Source organism: Lonchura striata, chromosome 8, assembly GCF_046129695.1.
Source record: "Lonchura striata isolate bLonStr1 chromosome 8, bLonStr1.mat, whole genome shotgun sequence".
Lineage (NCBI taxonomy): Eukaryota > Metazoa > Chordata > Aves > Passeriformes > Estrildidae > Lonchura > Lonchura striata.
In genome coordinates, this window is record NC_134610.1 from 28,585,260 (window position 1) to 28,600,835 (window position 15,576).

The following is a 15,576-nucleotide window of genomic DNA, read 5'->3' on the forward strand; positions in this document are numbered from 1 at the left end:
GGGCTTTGTTGAAGGAGGAAGTAAGCAGATCAGAAGAAAAATAATTTTTCTGAATTTAACTTGTCTCTGTGCTTTTGGAAAGAACAACTTATATTTCAAGACAGTTGCTATCCAGTTAATACAAAGGTGAATTAAAGCAACTTTTAATTTTATTCCATTTAAAAAGAGAGATATTAAAGAACATTTAAGTATTTCAGCTATATCTAAGTCCTGTGGCAGCTATGATGGTAGCTTCCAATCATTTTGATTATCTTTCAAGAGCTCCCCAAATAAAAGTAATATCCTGAACTGGCTGTTCAGGGAAAAATAGTGAATAAAATTCACTCTAAAATGTGTAAAATAGAAGAACTGGAGTGCAAAAAAGAGATACTTCTTTCCCTTTAATCTTTCTGATATATCCTGAGTATGCTTGTAATGAAAAAGAAAAATGGACTCGGAAGTGTAATGATTTGATTTTTCCAGTTTATGACATTGCTCTTTTGATTTTTATCAGATCACAAATTCTCTAGGTTTGGAATGATTACTTTTTGCCCTGGACTTGTTTGTATAATCTACCTGCATAAATAATTATTTAAAATATGCAGACTTAATGAGCACTCAGGCATTCTAGGTGGCAATATTGAACAGTTAGGGACTATATTTTAGCTGAAGGATCTCACTACTTTCTGCCTGCTGTGTTCTGCCTGCCTGTTCTGCCTTCTGATGCTCAAAACTGTGCAGTTATGTAATATGATGGTAGTTGTATTTTTGAAATGCTGAATTTCATGATCTATTGGAATAAAATTAAACTTCTGCTATGTGATACAAGTTTATTAATTAATCAACTAAATAATACCAAAGACTTAGGACATAGTCATGTTCATGTAAGTGAAAAGGCTTTATTACCCTCTCTTTGCTAATAAGTGGAGAAAAATAGAGATCCTAAAGAACTGATTTTTCTTGGCTCTTGAATACTGTGACAGCTTTTATATTCATCTTTATCTTGGTAATAGAATAGGAAGCATCCAAATGTGTTAGCTTAACTTGGATCTGCCAGAATGTTAGCTAATGGAGAAAAATCCTACTAATCGGTGAAATACCTTCTGAGAGAAATTCCATTATGTGCACTGAGGAAGAAGACTCGATGAGTAGAAGTTCTTGGAAATATTCCAGGAGGAATAACAAGAAAAGGACGTCTGGGCAGAAGGATGAAGCTTTTCTCTCATTTTTATCTGCAGAGGAAAGGATACCTCATGCCAGCTTTATCTGATTTTATTATTTTGCTGTGTTTATTTTATTTATTTTTTTTTTTATTTTTCATAGACCAAACTGCTATCTGAAATAGTAAAATACAGGCCTGAAAGGAAGCTATTGAGTTAAAGAGCTATCCAGTTAATCCCTTTGTCTCAGGCCAAATCAGCTCCTGATGATCATGCTGAGTAAGTAGCTGGTGAGTTTTGCTGGGAAGGGCCCATCTGTCCTGCTGGCAGAGGTGCACAGCAGCTCTAGAGGAGAGAAAAGCTCTTCAGTGCTGGAGCAGGGTAAGTGCACAGTGGTGAAGCGTATGAGTGAATCATGGCTAACCATCACCCAGCTGCACAGGCAGGTTTTGCAGCTGACAGTGAATTCTGACTCTTCTGCTTTTGCCAGAGTTTCTAGCAGCTTTGAAGCCAGTATGGGGACTGGAGTCCTACCTTATCCCAGAAAATATGCTGCTTTTGAGTTCTGTGCAGAGAAAGGTCTCCAAGTTCTAAATTTATTCAAGAAGCATTTTCTCTGCTGCTTTTAGCTCAGACAGATGGTCAGTTTGAACCTTATACTGTAGCATTTATAAGTCTTTGTAGTGAACAAAGCAGTGTCACACAGTGTGTAATTGCAAAACCAGCATGTTTTCTGTTCTTTGTATTCTTAATATGTTCTTCAGCCTGTATGATTATGGGGATTGCTTATCTCAGCATGGGAGAGGCATTTGAGAGATGCACACCAAGCAGGATCTGAATGTCTCCGAAGGAGAGCAAGGGAGCTGGTGAAAGTCCTGTGAGGAGTGGCTGAGGGAGCTGGAGGTGTTTAGCCTGGAGTAAAAGAGGCTCAGGGGGAGCCTCATGGCTCTCCACAACTTCTGGAAGTAGCTGGGTGTCAGTCTATTCTCCCAGGTAACAGGGAAAAGGAGCAGAGGAAACGGCCTCAAGCTGCCCCTGGGGAGGTTTGCATTTCAATATTATGGAAAATATTTCTTCAGCAAAGGATCTGTCAGACACTGACCGTGGTGAACCTCAGTTAGGTTCATGGTTGGGCTAGATGTTGGTAGAGTGATCCAGTGATCCCGCGAGCGGCGGACGCTTGGGTGTCAGTCGGGCAGGACAGCGTCTCCTGCCCTGTGTCACACGCAGCAGGGCCGCCGTGTGCGGAGCACTCCCGCGGGCGCGGAGCCCCGGCTGCGGCGCCCCCGGCTCGGCCCCGCAGGGCTGCGGCGCGGTGAGCGAGCGTGCGGCGGGCGCCCCGCGCCGCCCCGCCGAGCCGCAGCCCTGCTCGGGCCGGCCCTGCGCAGCTGCTGTGCACCAAGAGCTGCGGGAAGAGGCTGGGAGCAGCGCCCCTCAGCCACATCAAAGAGCGCTACGTAAACAAGAAATGAATCACTGCTAGCAGTTAGGTAAACAGAGCAGCATGTGAACTCGGGTTTGTTTTGCATGGTGGGGTAGGATTTTTTTTTTGGTTGTTCCTGTGCTGGAACTCTTGGACTTCCATTCATGTTTTTTTAAAAAAAACTGTTGAGTATTTGACTGTGTGAAATGGCCTGACATTTCTTTTCAATCTCCATTAGTGAAGAAGGATTTTTCCTATCTGTATGTTGTGTATTAAGTGGAACTATTTCCCAGTTCTAGTCCCGCTATGATTAGTAATTGGGGAGTATATTTAGATAGAAATAATCCTGCACTTGGGCCACTTAGAGATTAAGAGGAAATCAGTTCTAGTTATCCTTAAGCTTCTTGTCAAGTACTGAAGAAAATGCTGTGATACAGATAAGCAGCTTTGATACAGGTTTCGCTTTTCAGCTGAAATAGTTTAGTGAAGTTAGTATCTGCTGGTTTCCTGAATGTCTGTATTTTCCTAATGCTTTTAATTCAAGTTGAACATTTCAGTTTGCCTTCATGAAACAGTATGCCTGGCCAGCTTGGTGTGATACTCAGTGATATCACCGCTCTGATTGTGTTCAGCCTGATGAGCTGAACCTTCATAGCAGGACAGGTGCACACAGCTAATCCTGGGCATTGTCTTTACAGCGCAGTATGTGTGCAAATGCTGTTTCAGTGGTGCTTAGCAGGAACTGAAGGTGGGAGGATAATTCTTATTTTCAGTCTGCGGTAGGATGTATGTTAATGTTCTCTTAGTTATGTTATTAGTGACAGACATCAGGATTTGTTAACCCAATGAACTAATTTCTTTTGTAGGCAGGAAGGCAGTGTGTGAGGTTTTCCTTTCTTTTCTCAGTTGGAAATATTTGAAGTAGTGGCTCTTTTTGCCCTTCTATCACTTCTTATGGATTGGGTTTTATGGCAATCATATTTTCCCCTTTTACATATGAGTGTTATATTTCTCTCTTTGCAAATACTCTTAATTAATCTCACTGTGGGATACTACATAGCAGAGTACTATCTGACATGAGGGCCCCTTTACAACCTCTTTTAATGATTTAGACAATGCTGTAAAAACTTATGAGTCCTGAATTTTTGGAGTTTTTTTTTTTTTTAACTGCAATAGGATCTCATTTATATATGAGTTCGACTTGGTTGCAAACTGATTTCAGTGACTTCATATGGTTTGTTTAGATCACACTTGGAATTATGAATGGGATACACAACATTTAGATTTATGGTTTTCTTTACTTTCAGAAACTAATGTGTTTTACCAGATAGCCAAGCCATTGGGACTTAGGAAAATGGACTTGCAAAGGAGTTACGTTTATCTTGGGCTATTTTAATCTCTCAAACTGTGGCATAGTCCTGGCTAGTACAAGTTAATTCTCATGTGTCCTTAACCATAGATGAGTTTATCCATCTGCCACATAAAAATTTTCAATATGTTCCAACAAATGCCAGTTTTGCCCCGGGTACAGTGTAAGGCTCTGCAGCTGACGGAAATTTCTTCATCCTTCCCATTAAAACTTTGTCTTTACCTTACTGCATGACACTTACTGTGCAGTGATTTTACTGCCATAAAACCACTGCATACAGTAGTTCAAAAAGACATAAATCTGTGGCTGTGGGACAGAAGACAAGAAATGTAGTAGCTCTCTGTCAGTCTGTTAGTTAATACTGCCTGATCTGGTGCTGTAGCTGTGGTTCCCAGGCAGGAGCTCGAGCTGCTTGCTCCGGTGGGCAGCCTTAGGAACAAATCAGGACCTCCTGGCTCAGGGGTAGAACTCTGTCAGTGTGACATTTAACACTTAATTGTAGTGTGTGCTGTCACATCACAGGGCTGATCCCTGTGTATTGCACTGGCTTGTAGGGAAGGTGGTGGCTGTTTCTTACCAACCTTTCTGGTCACAAAGCACTCTGGGATTTTCAGATCTAGTGAATAAAATTTTGTGTAGAGAAACAAGATACTAACTTCCCTGACTCTGATTTAAAAAGGCCCTTTTTACCAAGGTCCCCCCTTTCTCACTGACTCTTATGTCACGGGCAGTGTGTGCAGGAACATGGCAGTGAGGAGGTAGTGAACCCCGCTGACATCCAGCACCAGAAATAAAATGTGTATACAGCCAAAATATTCCTCATGTCAGGAAAGACTGTGTCATGTACTTTCTGAAGTAAATGTGGTTGTCTCTATGTCACTTCTGTATATGTAGAATTATTGAACTGAATTTGTTTCCTTCCTTTTCTGCATTATTTGATGCTGAATCACATACAGTGTATGATATACTGCAGACAACTGGATAAGTTGAACTTCATTTCCCCCCTTTGTTAGTTCTTAGTGTTTCAAAACATCTCCATTTAAGAAAAGCTGAAAAACAGCAGATAATTTTTTGGTATGCTTGAAGAATTTATACACTGAAATATTACTGAAAAGAAAATTGAAGATAAGTTATGATTTATTGCAAGTTGTGAGTAATGTGAGGGGTTATTTTCAATTGACAGTAATTTAGATGTAGTAATGTAGATGATAATGGATAATGAAATGCAAGTTCTGATTCAGAATGTATTGTGTGATTATATTGACATGGCCCTTCCAGGGAAGACACTTCAGGGTAGTGTCTGCTCAGGGCTGGAGGAAAAGAGTCAATGACAGCTCCTTTGCTGAAGAAATTGCCTTGAATTTCTAAGGCCTCTGTTTTCTAATGGATGGAGAAGGACAACAAAAATTCAACTGCACAGATGAATGGACTAATTTGATATATATCTGTAGTCTAAATTACCTCAGTCAATTGTTTGACATGTTTTTTAATGGTATAGAGGACCTCAGAAGCTATGCTTTGTACCTTGTAAGATGAAATCCTTAAAAGATTATTTTATAGTAGCTTAAATCTGGGGTACTATATTTCTGCTGAAATATGTCCAACCTTATGTCCAGGCTTCGACACTTAACTCATGCTGATCAAACAGTGCATAGAGAGTATTGTTGGAACCACCATAAACATTGTGTACTGCTGGGATTGTGATGGTGGAAGACGAGTTCATTTTGTCTTTGCTCTTAAGGCTACTTCACTCTTAAGGCCACACTTACGTTAGCTTTGTTACTGAGGCTGTTCTTGCTTCATAGATTGTCTTGGATGATATTCCAATCTATGCTGTTTTCTGGCTTATAAATGTTATTTCATGGTGTGTGGCTAACTCTATATTTTGTTGTGAATAGTTTTTTTTTTTTTTTTTTAGTGTGCAGACAGTCAGTTCTTTGCAGAGGTAGAGCAATGAAGAGAAATATTCATTGCAATCCATAGTACTCGGTCTGTTTCAGGCTTCTGTGGGAACATTTTTGCACTAATACTTCTCCATTTAATAACTGACGGAGTCATCTCCTGTCTCACTTAAAACTGTTTTTTTCCCTTTGTTGTGATAGATCTCTGAACAACAACTTTTTTACGTGAGTTGACAGAAGTGAGAAGAGATGGCCAGCTCAGCCCGAGAGCACCTGCTCTTCGTGCGCCGCCGCAACCCGCAGCTCCGGTACACCCTGAGCCCCGAGAACCTGCAGAGCTTGGCCTCCCAGGGCACCATGCCTGAGAACATGAACTTGCAGCGTGCCAACAGTGACACTGATTTAGTGACCTCGGATAGCAGGTCTAGTTTGACAGCCAGCATGTACGAGTACACCTTGGGGCAGTCTCAGAACCTCATCATTTTCTGGGATATTAAGGAAGAAGTAGATCCAACTGACTGGATAGGACTTTATCACATAGGTAAGTCAGAATTGTGTTGTAATATTTCTGTGTGTTTCTTGCTGTTTTGCTACTTCATATTTTCTGGTATGTGTTCTGGCTTGCTACAGAATTAATCTACAGATAAAACTGAAGTACAACTACAGAGAGTTGCCTTGGGTTCCACTTTGCTTTTCTCCATGCAGTGAGCTATGTAAAAACATGATTCTAGTTAATGTAAATCTGATTCCACAATGACCTGCTAGAAAATGAAATGCATTATTCCTAAACAATAAATATGCATACAGTTTTCTGTTTCCACTTTTGCTGGTGGCTGGCTTACAGGAAAATTTGAAGTATCGTACTCATCGTGTAACTTGATGTGCTTAAGTCCAATGTTTATACATTATCTTGGATAAGTAACCTCTTATCGTTTGTGAAAAGCAACATTATCATTTGTATAAGTTTTTGATTTTGTAGAACTGAAATAGCATCAGTTCTGAAGGAACAAAAATTTCTGTTTACGAGGAATTCTTTTAGAAGGAAATCCTCTCCAGAGATTTTTCTGTGTGGGTTTCTTTGTGCTGTTCAGGCTATTTCATAGGAGGAGCTGGAAAGAGCTCTGGGCTGCCATGCAAGGGCCTATGGGATGTGTGTGCATTAGCAAATAGTGTGACTCCAAAGGGGTGGGTGAGTATGTCAGTTGGTGCTGAGAGCACCAGTAACCTATCTACATTGTGTTTTTACTCTGTGTTGTGTTTGATTAAGGATGTAAACATCCTTACTGCATGTGTGGTTTGGAACTGGCCAAAGGACAGCCTTTATGTCCCCTCTAGGAAGGGAGCACAGCCACTACCTGGAGTGGCACACAGGCTTTAGTTGCCTTCTCAGGAACCAGTGCACTGAATTTAACCAGTGCTCACTAAGTGACACTGATGGGTTCATTTGCTCCAAGATTGTGCTGCTTCTCTGGACCTAATTACTCATGTAGAGAGAATGGTCAATTCAAACTGCCAGAAGCAGCTATAGCAGAAACTGGTGGAGGCAGTTCTGACCACTGAAGTTATATCTGGCTGGGACTAAGTGCAGTGCAATGAAACTGGCCTCAGCAGGATTTTTGAGGAATACTTGCTGTGCCACCTTTCCCTAAGATGTTCCATCTCTGCATCACTTAATGTTACATCCTGTGTAGATGCTTTTTCTAGTTCTCTTTTTTTTTTTTTTTTTTTTGACGTCTGATACTTTTTCCAACATTACTGTAGTTCCACAAAGTGGGCTTTATTAACTTGTGCTGTTCCAGTGTATACCTGGATATAAAAGCTGTATTGGAGTTGCTGCATAAGCTGCAGTCTCTCCTGGAAGAAATGGTGAATATGCATTAACCTTTAAGGCACCTAAATGAAGTGTCTCCATAATAAACAGGAATGGATCTTCCCAACAGCATTAGCAGCTGAAGTGTAATCTGTGTTGTAAAATGCACAGACTGCTAAATGAGCTGAAACATTGTAATTTAAATATATTGAGAGCCTCATCAATGTATGATGAATACATAAAGATATAAAGGTATAACAGGCTTTCTTGCTGTTTTTTTATGGTTCACAGCACTTCAGGATTGATATTCAATAAGTTAAACTGCAGCAACTCTGTAAAATTCTTATTGGTTCTTACTCTAGGCTGAAAGTGGTTTTTATCTTATTCTCATGATAAAAAATATTTCTGCATTCTGTCTATTGAGTCCCTAAAGTACAAAACAGTATTAAGTTACCACAGGGTAAGAAACCTATAAGGAACACCTAAATGTATGCCTTCTTGGACCTAAACTGCCCATTATATGACCATGTAGTACCAGAGTATGTGGTTGCTTTCTTGTTAAATGAAGGAAGAGCCAGAAGCTTTTGTCTCCATTGCCACTTGAAATCTGTGAATGGTGGTGGGAGTTTTGTTACTGATTTAAAATAGACCTGAGCAGAGTCTTTCTTATGACTTGTGGTTTCATCATTCTGAATGATAAAATTGCACAGTTTTTAACAACAGAGCTAAGGACATACTCAGTCTGATAGGCATGCCTGTCTATCTTTGATGTAAATTTTTTGATCAACTCTTTCAGGTGTTAAAAAAACCTTCTAATTTGCATAAGTTTTATAGCCACAGTTAAGTTAAATTCTACAGGTATAATCCAGGATTTTCCATCCTTTATGAGAATAGCTGTGAAGTACCTCCAGTTTCCACTTACTCCTTTGTAAACTGAAGACACTTTTTATTTTCTCAGGAGAGGCATGCTAGTGGGTGAAGACTTTTAAGAATATTCTCAAACATGATATTAACACTTATTGTAGTTGCTTGAGGTTCTTTATCCTGGTCTTTGTTTAAAATGAAAATTATTTAAGTCTCCCCTCGGGCACAGGCTCCTGAAGGCATTGGGAATTGTGTGTGGTCACTAACACAAGGCAGCATTGGGGCTTTGCCAACTTGCTGCTGTACCTCCAGTATTCCCCTATGTCTTCTAGTGAAGCACCATTTTTCAAGGAACTAGGAGCAGAAAAAAGTACATATTGTGCTCTTATTTTAAAACCCAAAAGCACAGTCCAATGGCTTTTTTTTTAGTGTTGCTTGTACAATTAACTGTCATGCAATCTGGATCAATGTTTTGAGAGGAAAAAGTGGCTGTTAGTTCTGTGAAGAGAAGGTGAATATTCTAAAATGAGCATCATTCTGAGCTCAGGAATTTGCACAGAATGTTTGGCAAAGATCTGAAGCAACCAAGGTACATTTTCAGCTCAAGTTTTGCAGAGTTGCAGTCATTATAAAAGGAATTGAAAATGGAGCACTGGAAGCTGTCATGCCTCTTCATTCATTAATTTACTCAATTAGCGTGTTCTCATTAGTTTTCTATAATGAGAAGGCAGTTCTGTGCTTCTGAGCATAGTTTTATTGCTCGGTCAGAATTGCAGTGGCTCATGAGGAATCCCACCAAGGTTCTTAACAGAAGTTTCTTTATAAGAGGCTGACCAGAGCCCACTGCACACAATTCACCAGCATGGACTGGTGCAGTTGGTAACAAGACTGTCAGCAGTCAGAGTCACTGCTCTGCTGTTAGTGTTTTGCAGCTGATTGATTTGCTTTCACTAGGGAATAGTAGATGGAGCTTTTCCTAGTACAGTACAACGTCAGTCGAGTGTTTGGCCTGCTAAATGGCTATGAAAAGAAATGTTACTTTTTTAAAATGAGAAAAGCCCAAGGGGAAAACCATAGAATCATCTTATTCTTAAGGGCTGATTTTAATTTTTATTTTTTTTTTAAGTCTGGGTGAATTTTTTTCTGGGACTTCTGGTAATTCTATTAAAAAAAGGAAGGAAGACATAAATGAACAAATACTTTGTAGAAAAGACTGTATTTTATGAGACATTAATTCACAGGATACTCCTGTACAGAAACTTTCAGTCTTTCATGTTTAAATATAAGGAATTGAACCTAACTGAAAAATTCTACATAGCTAAATATTCAGTTTTTCTAGAAATTCACATTTTAAAGAATGTTTTTAGGTATATATGTGAGTTTGCTCACTTTTACCATACTGTATCTTTCTCAGTTTCATCAATGTACATGTGAAAACATGGCCAGTTTTCTTGCTGAGGAACAGCTTTGTATGCATGTTCTTTTTCTTTCCCAGCATATTCCCAAGGATTACGAGAAGAAAAGTGTATGTGAGGGACATGGTGTATTCTGTGAAGGCAAACATCCTTTTTCCTGGCTATTTCTGGATTTGTACTGGCTGAACTTTTAAAAGTGTCAGTAGCACTTCTGGAACAGTCTTGTCCATCAAGTTTTGTTAAAGCAGCTTTCTGTCTGCAGAGGCGAGATGTGTGGGAGTGCAGATAGCACAGCTGTGAAAGCACACAGGGGTCCCACCGAGGCTGCGTGCAAGGCAGAAATGTTGTTTGCTCTCTCTGGGTAAACGGGGCAGTGTTGTGTGAAATGTGAAATTGTCAAACCTGAAATGCAGGTTTATCATTCTGGATTCAGCTTTAAGCTCTGCCTAGAAGGGACTTGTCATTTTTTCTTCAGGACTGGTAATGAGGATTGTCACTTGAGAGTGACAAGAATGATGAAATTTGAAGAGAGGGCTTTTTTAGTACAGATATTGGGCCTGTGCTTACTTTGAGAAGTAGAGGTAAATTTTCAGTCTTTCTGTCTTAATTAGGAAGCAAGAAATCCTCTTCAAAAATTCTCGATTTTTAATTAGGATTGAGACTGAAAACCACCATCTTTTGAAGTTGTAGAAGACTACAGAATTTAACACACATCTTCTTAAACCCATAAGGTTTTCTTGTTCAGTACCAACCCAGCTCTTGCTTTAATTTTTAAAAAATCATTATTGTTACAAACAATATTTAATATATTGGAGGTTGTTTTATATTTCCTGCATCTATGAGGAATCTGCATCTTGCTATGACAAGAGTGGTCAAGCTCTGGAATCGTGTAGTGAGTAAAGCTGTGCCAAATATTGGCCCCAGTTGGAATCAAAGAAGATAAATGGCTATTCAGTGTGAAGGAACTATGAGATCCCAGTTTTCTTGCTACTGTGTTATTGTAGCAACAGGCTTCCAGGACTTCCTTGGAAAGTGAGGGCTGCTCAAAAAGATGAGCAGGTGGACTCTCCACTGCTCGTGGAATGCTGAGGGAAGATGCATCTTGGTAAGTGTTACAGGTTGTCATGAAGTCTCATATTAAAAGAAAACAGGAAGTACAAAATAAGGAATAAAAAGTCAGCAGAGAGAAGCCAACCCTATTTCTAGTTAAAATAGATTATCTCCCATGGCCAAATTGCACAGGTTGGCCTATTTTTGTCCTAATTTCCAGAGTCCTATTTATGAGCTGCATGCCCTCATTCTAGAGATCCTTAGCACATTCAAAATGCTGGCTATCAAAGGTCATTGTATTTGTTTCCATTAGCTGCTTTACAGAAGCTGTTTGGCTTTTTGTTATACCTACATCATGGATCCAAAATAGAATTATAAAACCAACCAAAAATTAAAAGAAACAAACCCGCCCCTGACGTGAAGTTATATAGGGCAATTTAGAGAGGCTCTGGGTTTTATACTAAGCTTCCTAGTGTAATGGAGTTTGGAGCCTCTCCTTTTCAGGTCAGACAGGATTAAAAAGAAAAAGCTTTTGCATAAACTGCCTTTAGTACGCTTAAAATAGAGGCTCCCATTAGACAGAGAGATTATAAAATGTTAAAATACTTTATTCCTAGAAGATTTATTTGGTTTGCATTATAGAAAACATACTAAGTAATATCTTCATTATCTTCCAGAAAATTCTGATTATTCACTTGATATTTTTTCCCCTTCCTGTTCCGTTCTTTCATTTTCTGTACTTTAAAGCATGAGCAGTACTGTTCATGTCTGTTGACTAGTTGCTAGGCATAAAGCTGTTAATTTGTGGTTATTCCTCATTCTGGCTGCTGCTAAGGTCTGTAAAACACTGTCTTGAGTTTCTGTGTGGAAGAGTCTTTTCCCAGTGGCTCCATGAGAGTCTCTGGCTTTGACTTCCAGAACACTGGCATTGTGCTCTTTGTCATCAGTCATAATGCCAGAAAAAGCTGCCTTGATTGTTTCATTTGCTGATGACTTAGCAATATTTAGGGAAAGGCTACCTCTTGAGTGGGATAATGAAAAGTGGAGGCTATAACAACTGTGTCCTAAAATGTGGTGAGGCTTCAGTGGTCTAAAAATACCCTATAATAAACAAAGGGTCTTCAGAAGCTTTCCCTCCAGGTACTGCATTCCAGTTTTATTCTTTCAGTTCTTCCTAGGTCCTGACCTACATACAAAGCTCTTTTTTCACCAACATGGAATTTCTCCTCTTCAGTTGTGAGCTTGTGAACTTTGTTCAAAAATCAGTCTATGGACAACACAATACCATTTCTTTAGTGTAGGAAATTAGAAGAAGTGGATAGAAAGTGTTTTCTCTATGTATTTTTCTTTGCATAAAGCAGATGCCTGAAAAGATACTTGTTACATTAAAATATATGCTTTTTTTGTTGTTGTTTTAAGAAGAAAATAAATTCCCTGCTAAAACACCCAAAATCTAGAAACTTGAAGGATGGTATATAAATTCAAGCTGTGACATAAATGTCTTGCCAGAACATCTAAACTTTTCATTTAATTGTGATGTTTTTTTCAGTTTTTCAGATAGCCCTGACCTGAAAACTAGACAAACATAGCTGCAGGGAGGACATTTTCAGCTGTGTTGTCAGTATCTTTCCACTGCAAGAGGTTTTGGCATGACAACATTTATAATCCTTTGGATAGAAAGTGGTGTTCTCACCACCCTGCCTTTTTGAAGTGACTGTTCTAGCAGATGGGAAGATGGCAAATACAAACACTGGATAATGAAAAACAATGTGGACCTCTGGATTAGTAATATTTCCTTTTACTATAAAACTGCCTTGTGTCAGTTTGTATTTTAATTTGTTTGAAGGAGGTTGGATTTAATTTTTTAAAGACATTTCCAGTGTTGTTTTCTATCATTAAATCAGCATGCCATACAATATTTTTAAAATAATTTGGGAAAACAGTTATTCCAAGTCAGTGATAACCAGATTGAAAAAGGAATTGTATACATTCATCTATTGTTGTTTTTTTTTTTTTTTTCACGTGAGACGTAGATTATGGATTAGTTTTGCATTATGCATAGTGTTAGAATTCCTCCTGTGCATTTTTTATGAAGTTCTTGGCTCCTGTGTCTGCATGAATTTATCAATGACTGTAAGAATCTGAATTAATTACTGTTATAAGCTGAGTGTTAAATAGGATATGTTAAGGATGTGACTGGTGTAGGTAATGCCAGTGGGACATGAAAAGATGAGACACAAACTTACTAGGACTCTGAAGCTAACACTTTATTGGAAGATACATTTAATATAATTTTTAATAGAGTCTGATATTGGATACACAGGTTCTGAAATTATAACTGGAGGAGGTTAACGAAGGTGCCAGTACTGATTTTGATAGGCCTCCTTTCCTAGCAGAGCTCATCAATTCATGCTGTTTGAAGGACAGAAAAGAGACAGAGAATGGCCAGATCTGAAACTTCTCTGGTATGAAAAAAATTTCTGGTGGGCCAGAGTGGTAGCCAGCCCTTGTAGGATTTTCCGTTTTGGCATGAGGAAGGTTCTGGTTTGGGGTGCAGATGCTGGAGCTGTGCAGTTCCACTGACTGTGCTTTGCTGGCGCTCACCCTGTGGGCACAGCAGGACCTGGGCACGGCTGCGCTGGCAGCATTTCCTGTCCCCGTGCCCGGACCCCATCGCCCTCACTCTAATGGGCAGCTGATCTTCAGGAAAGAAAACCCTGTGCTTCTGAGCTTTGTTTCAAGGTCTGCTCAAGCTCTCTTCATGAGATCTGCCTCCTTTGTGCGGCAGTCATTCAGAGTTAGTGTCAAACTGTTTAGTCTTCCATCATGTTTTAAGTCACTGATCACTAATGTGTCGGTAGTCCTAGAAAGTTCATAAAAATTAGTAGGTTCATTGCCCTTGTGATTCCTACCCTAATGTTGGGCAGAAATTAATCCCTTGTTTTCCAGTGTGTGGTAATGCAAAAGATGAACCTACAATTTCTATATAAGTAAGGTACGTACTGTAGGAAAAAGATATCTGTTCTGATGTGGTATGAGCTCTCATGCTCCGTTAAATGGATCCTTCCTTGAGAATTTAAACTTCATCTGATGGTCAAAAATATAGTTCATGTGACTTAAGTCACACTTGAGGATGATTTTCAAGAGGGGAGAACCGAAAGCTTGGACCTAATATGTGTCATCTGTGAAGAGGACTAAGAACTGAATGCATTCCACTCCTTGCAAAATCAGGACCTTAATCAATGTTTTATCTTTGCCATAAATGTGGAAGCACTTTCTTGTATATGAGGCTAGTTAAGCCTAGATGGATTTGACTTTATAAAATGAAATATGAGTAGAAAAACATTATAGTGCAGTAGTAGGCACATTGGGTTGTCACTGAGATAAATATCCAGTAATGACCTCATTAAAAAAGAAAAAAAAAAATTCTATGTTCACTGTAGTTTAATTTGTATCTAGAGTTTCATGCATGACATAGTTCAGCAGATGGAAGCCTGCAGGGTGGGGAAAAATTCAGTTTGACAAATTTTTCAACATAGATACATCTCTTGATTTTACTAGACTTCCAGAGAGGCACATGCTTCCCAGATACTGAATAAGGATGCAACAATCTACCAAAGTCAACAATAAGTAAGATTTTTATGAGTTATCGATGAAGTGGTACTTAATGTGCAGGCAACAACAATTTTTCTAATGTGTTCTTAAACTTGTAAATTTGAGCAACAGGGTGAAAAGTACACTGTCCAGTTCCATTGAAAATCCCAAACCAAACATAACCCTGCTAGGTGTTGAGACGTGAAATCCCAGCCATCCCAGCTGACATCAGTGCCACTGCCCCAAGTGATGCAAAGATCTATGGCTTTTGTTGTGCATTCATTAATTTGAGTCGATCAGATCGATCAAAGGTTTGGGGTTTGGAAAGCAGTCCTAATTACAGCCTGTTGAACTGAGTGCACTCCTTCACTCCTGCTCCAGCAGTTAAATACAAATATCTGTGTTTCATATTCACATAGGTGACTGTGCTTGGTGCTGCTGGTTGCTGCCTCAGCAGTGCTAAGCTGGCAGAGCATTTACTCCCCCAGGAATGCAAACAGCTGTGGGCCAGTTCAACATCTTGGAGGGGCTGAGGGACAGCAGCTGGGGTTACCTGCAGGAGTGTGGAGCTGTGATGGGATGTGATTTGTAGGCTGCTGTAAAAGGAGTGTGAGTCTAATTGCACTGCTTGCAATTACTTATTTATGCCTGGATTTACTTGTATTGCTGGGAGTAGCGAGTTGGTGACCCTTTGTTTCTAGTTGCATTCAATTCTAGGTTCTGTTCATTGCCTGAAGAGTCCCAGGTAATTAATGCTTTATAAGAATACTCTCCTGGAAATGCAGAAGAAATAATGGAAATAGTATATGTAGATGTTTTGAAGATAATTACACAACTTAATAAAACTTCTTTGCCTTCATTAGTCTACAGTTTTGTGTTTCTTTTTGCTGTTGAATGTTACCGCCATCCAAGAGAGCAGTTTTTATTTCAGAGATGTTATGCTAAAAAGTTAAATAAGTAAAATCATTATCTCCTTTCTTGACTTCTGATGATACTTTTTGGCACTGGTTG

At 39.3% G+C, this 15,576-nt stretch overlaps 1 protein-coding gene across 2 annotated transcripts in view; it reads left to right on the top strand.

The window, feature by feature from the left end:
- Positions 1 to 15,576, top strand: part of HECW2 (HECT, C2 and WW domain containing E3 ubiquitin protein ligase 2) — a 149,503-nt gene that overhangs the window by 40,035 nt on the left and 93,892 nt on the right. For both annotated transcript variants that reach the window (XM_021555393.3, XM_021555392.3), the window contains exon 2: positions 6,034 to 6,373. In XM_021555393.3, the coding sequence (XP_021411068.2) occupies positions 6,082 to 6,373 (292 nt within the window). In that variant the 5' untranslated portion in view covers positions 6,034 to 6,081. The remainder of the gene's footprint in view (positions 1 to 6,033; positions 6,374 to 15,576) is intronic.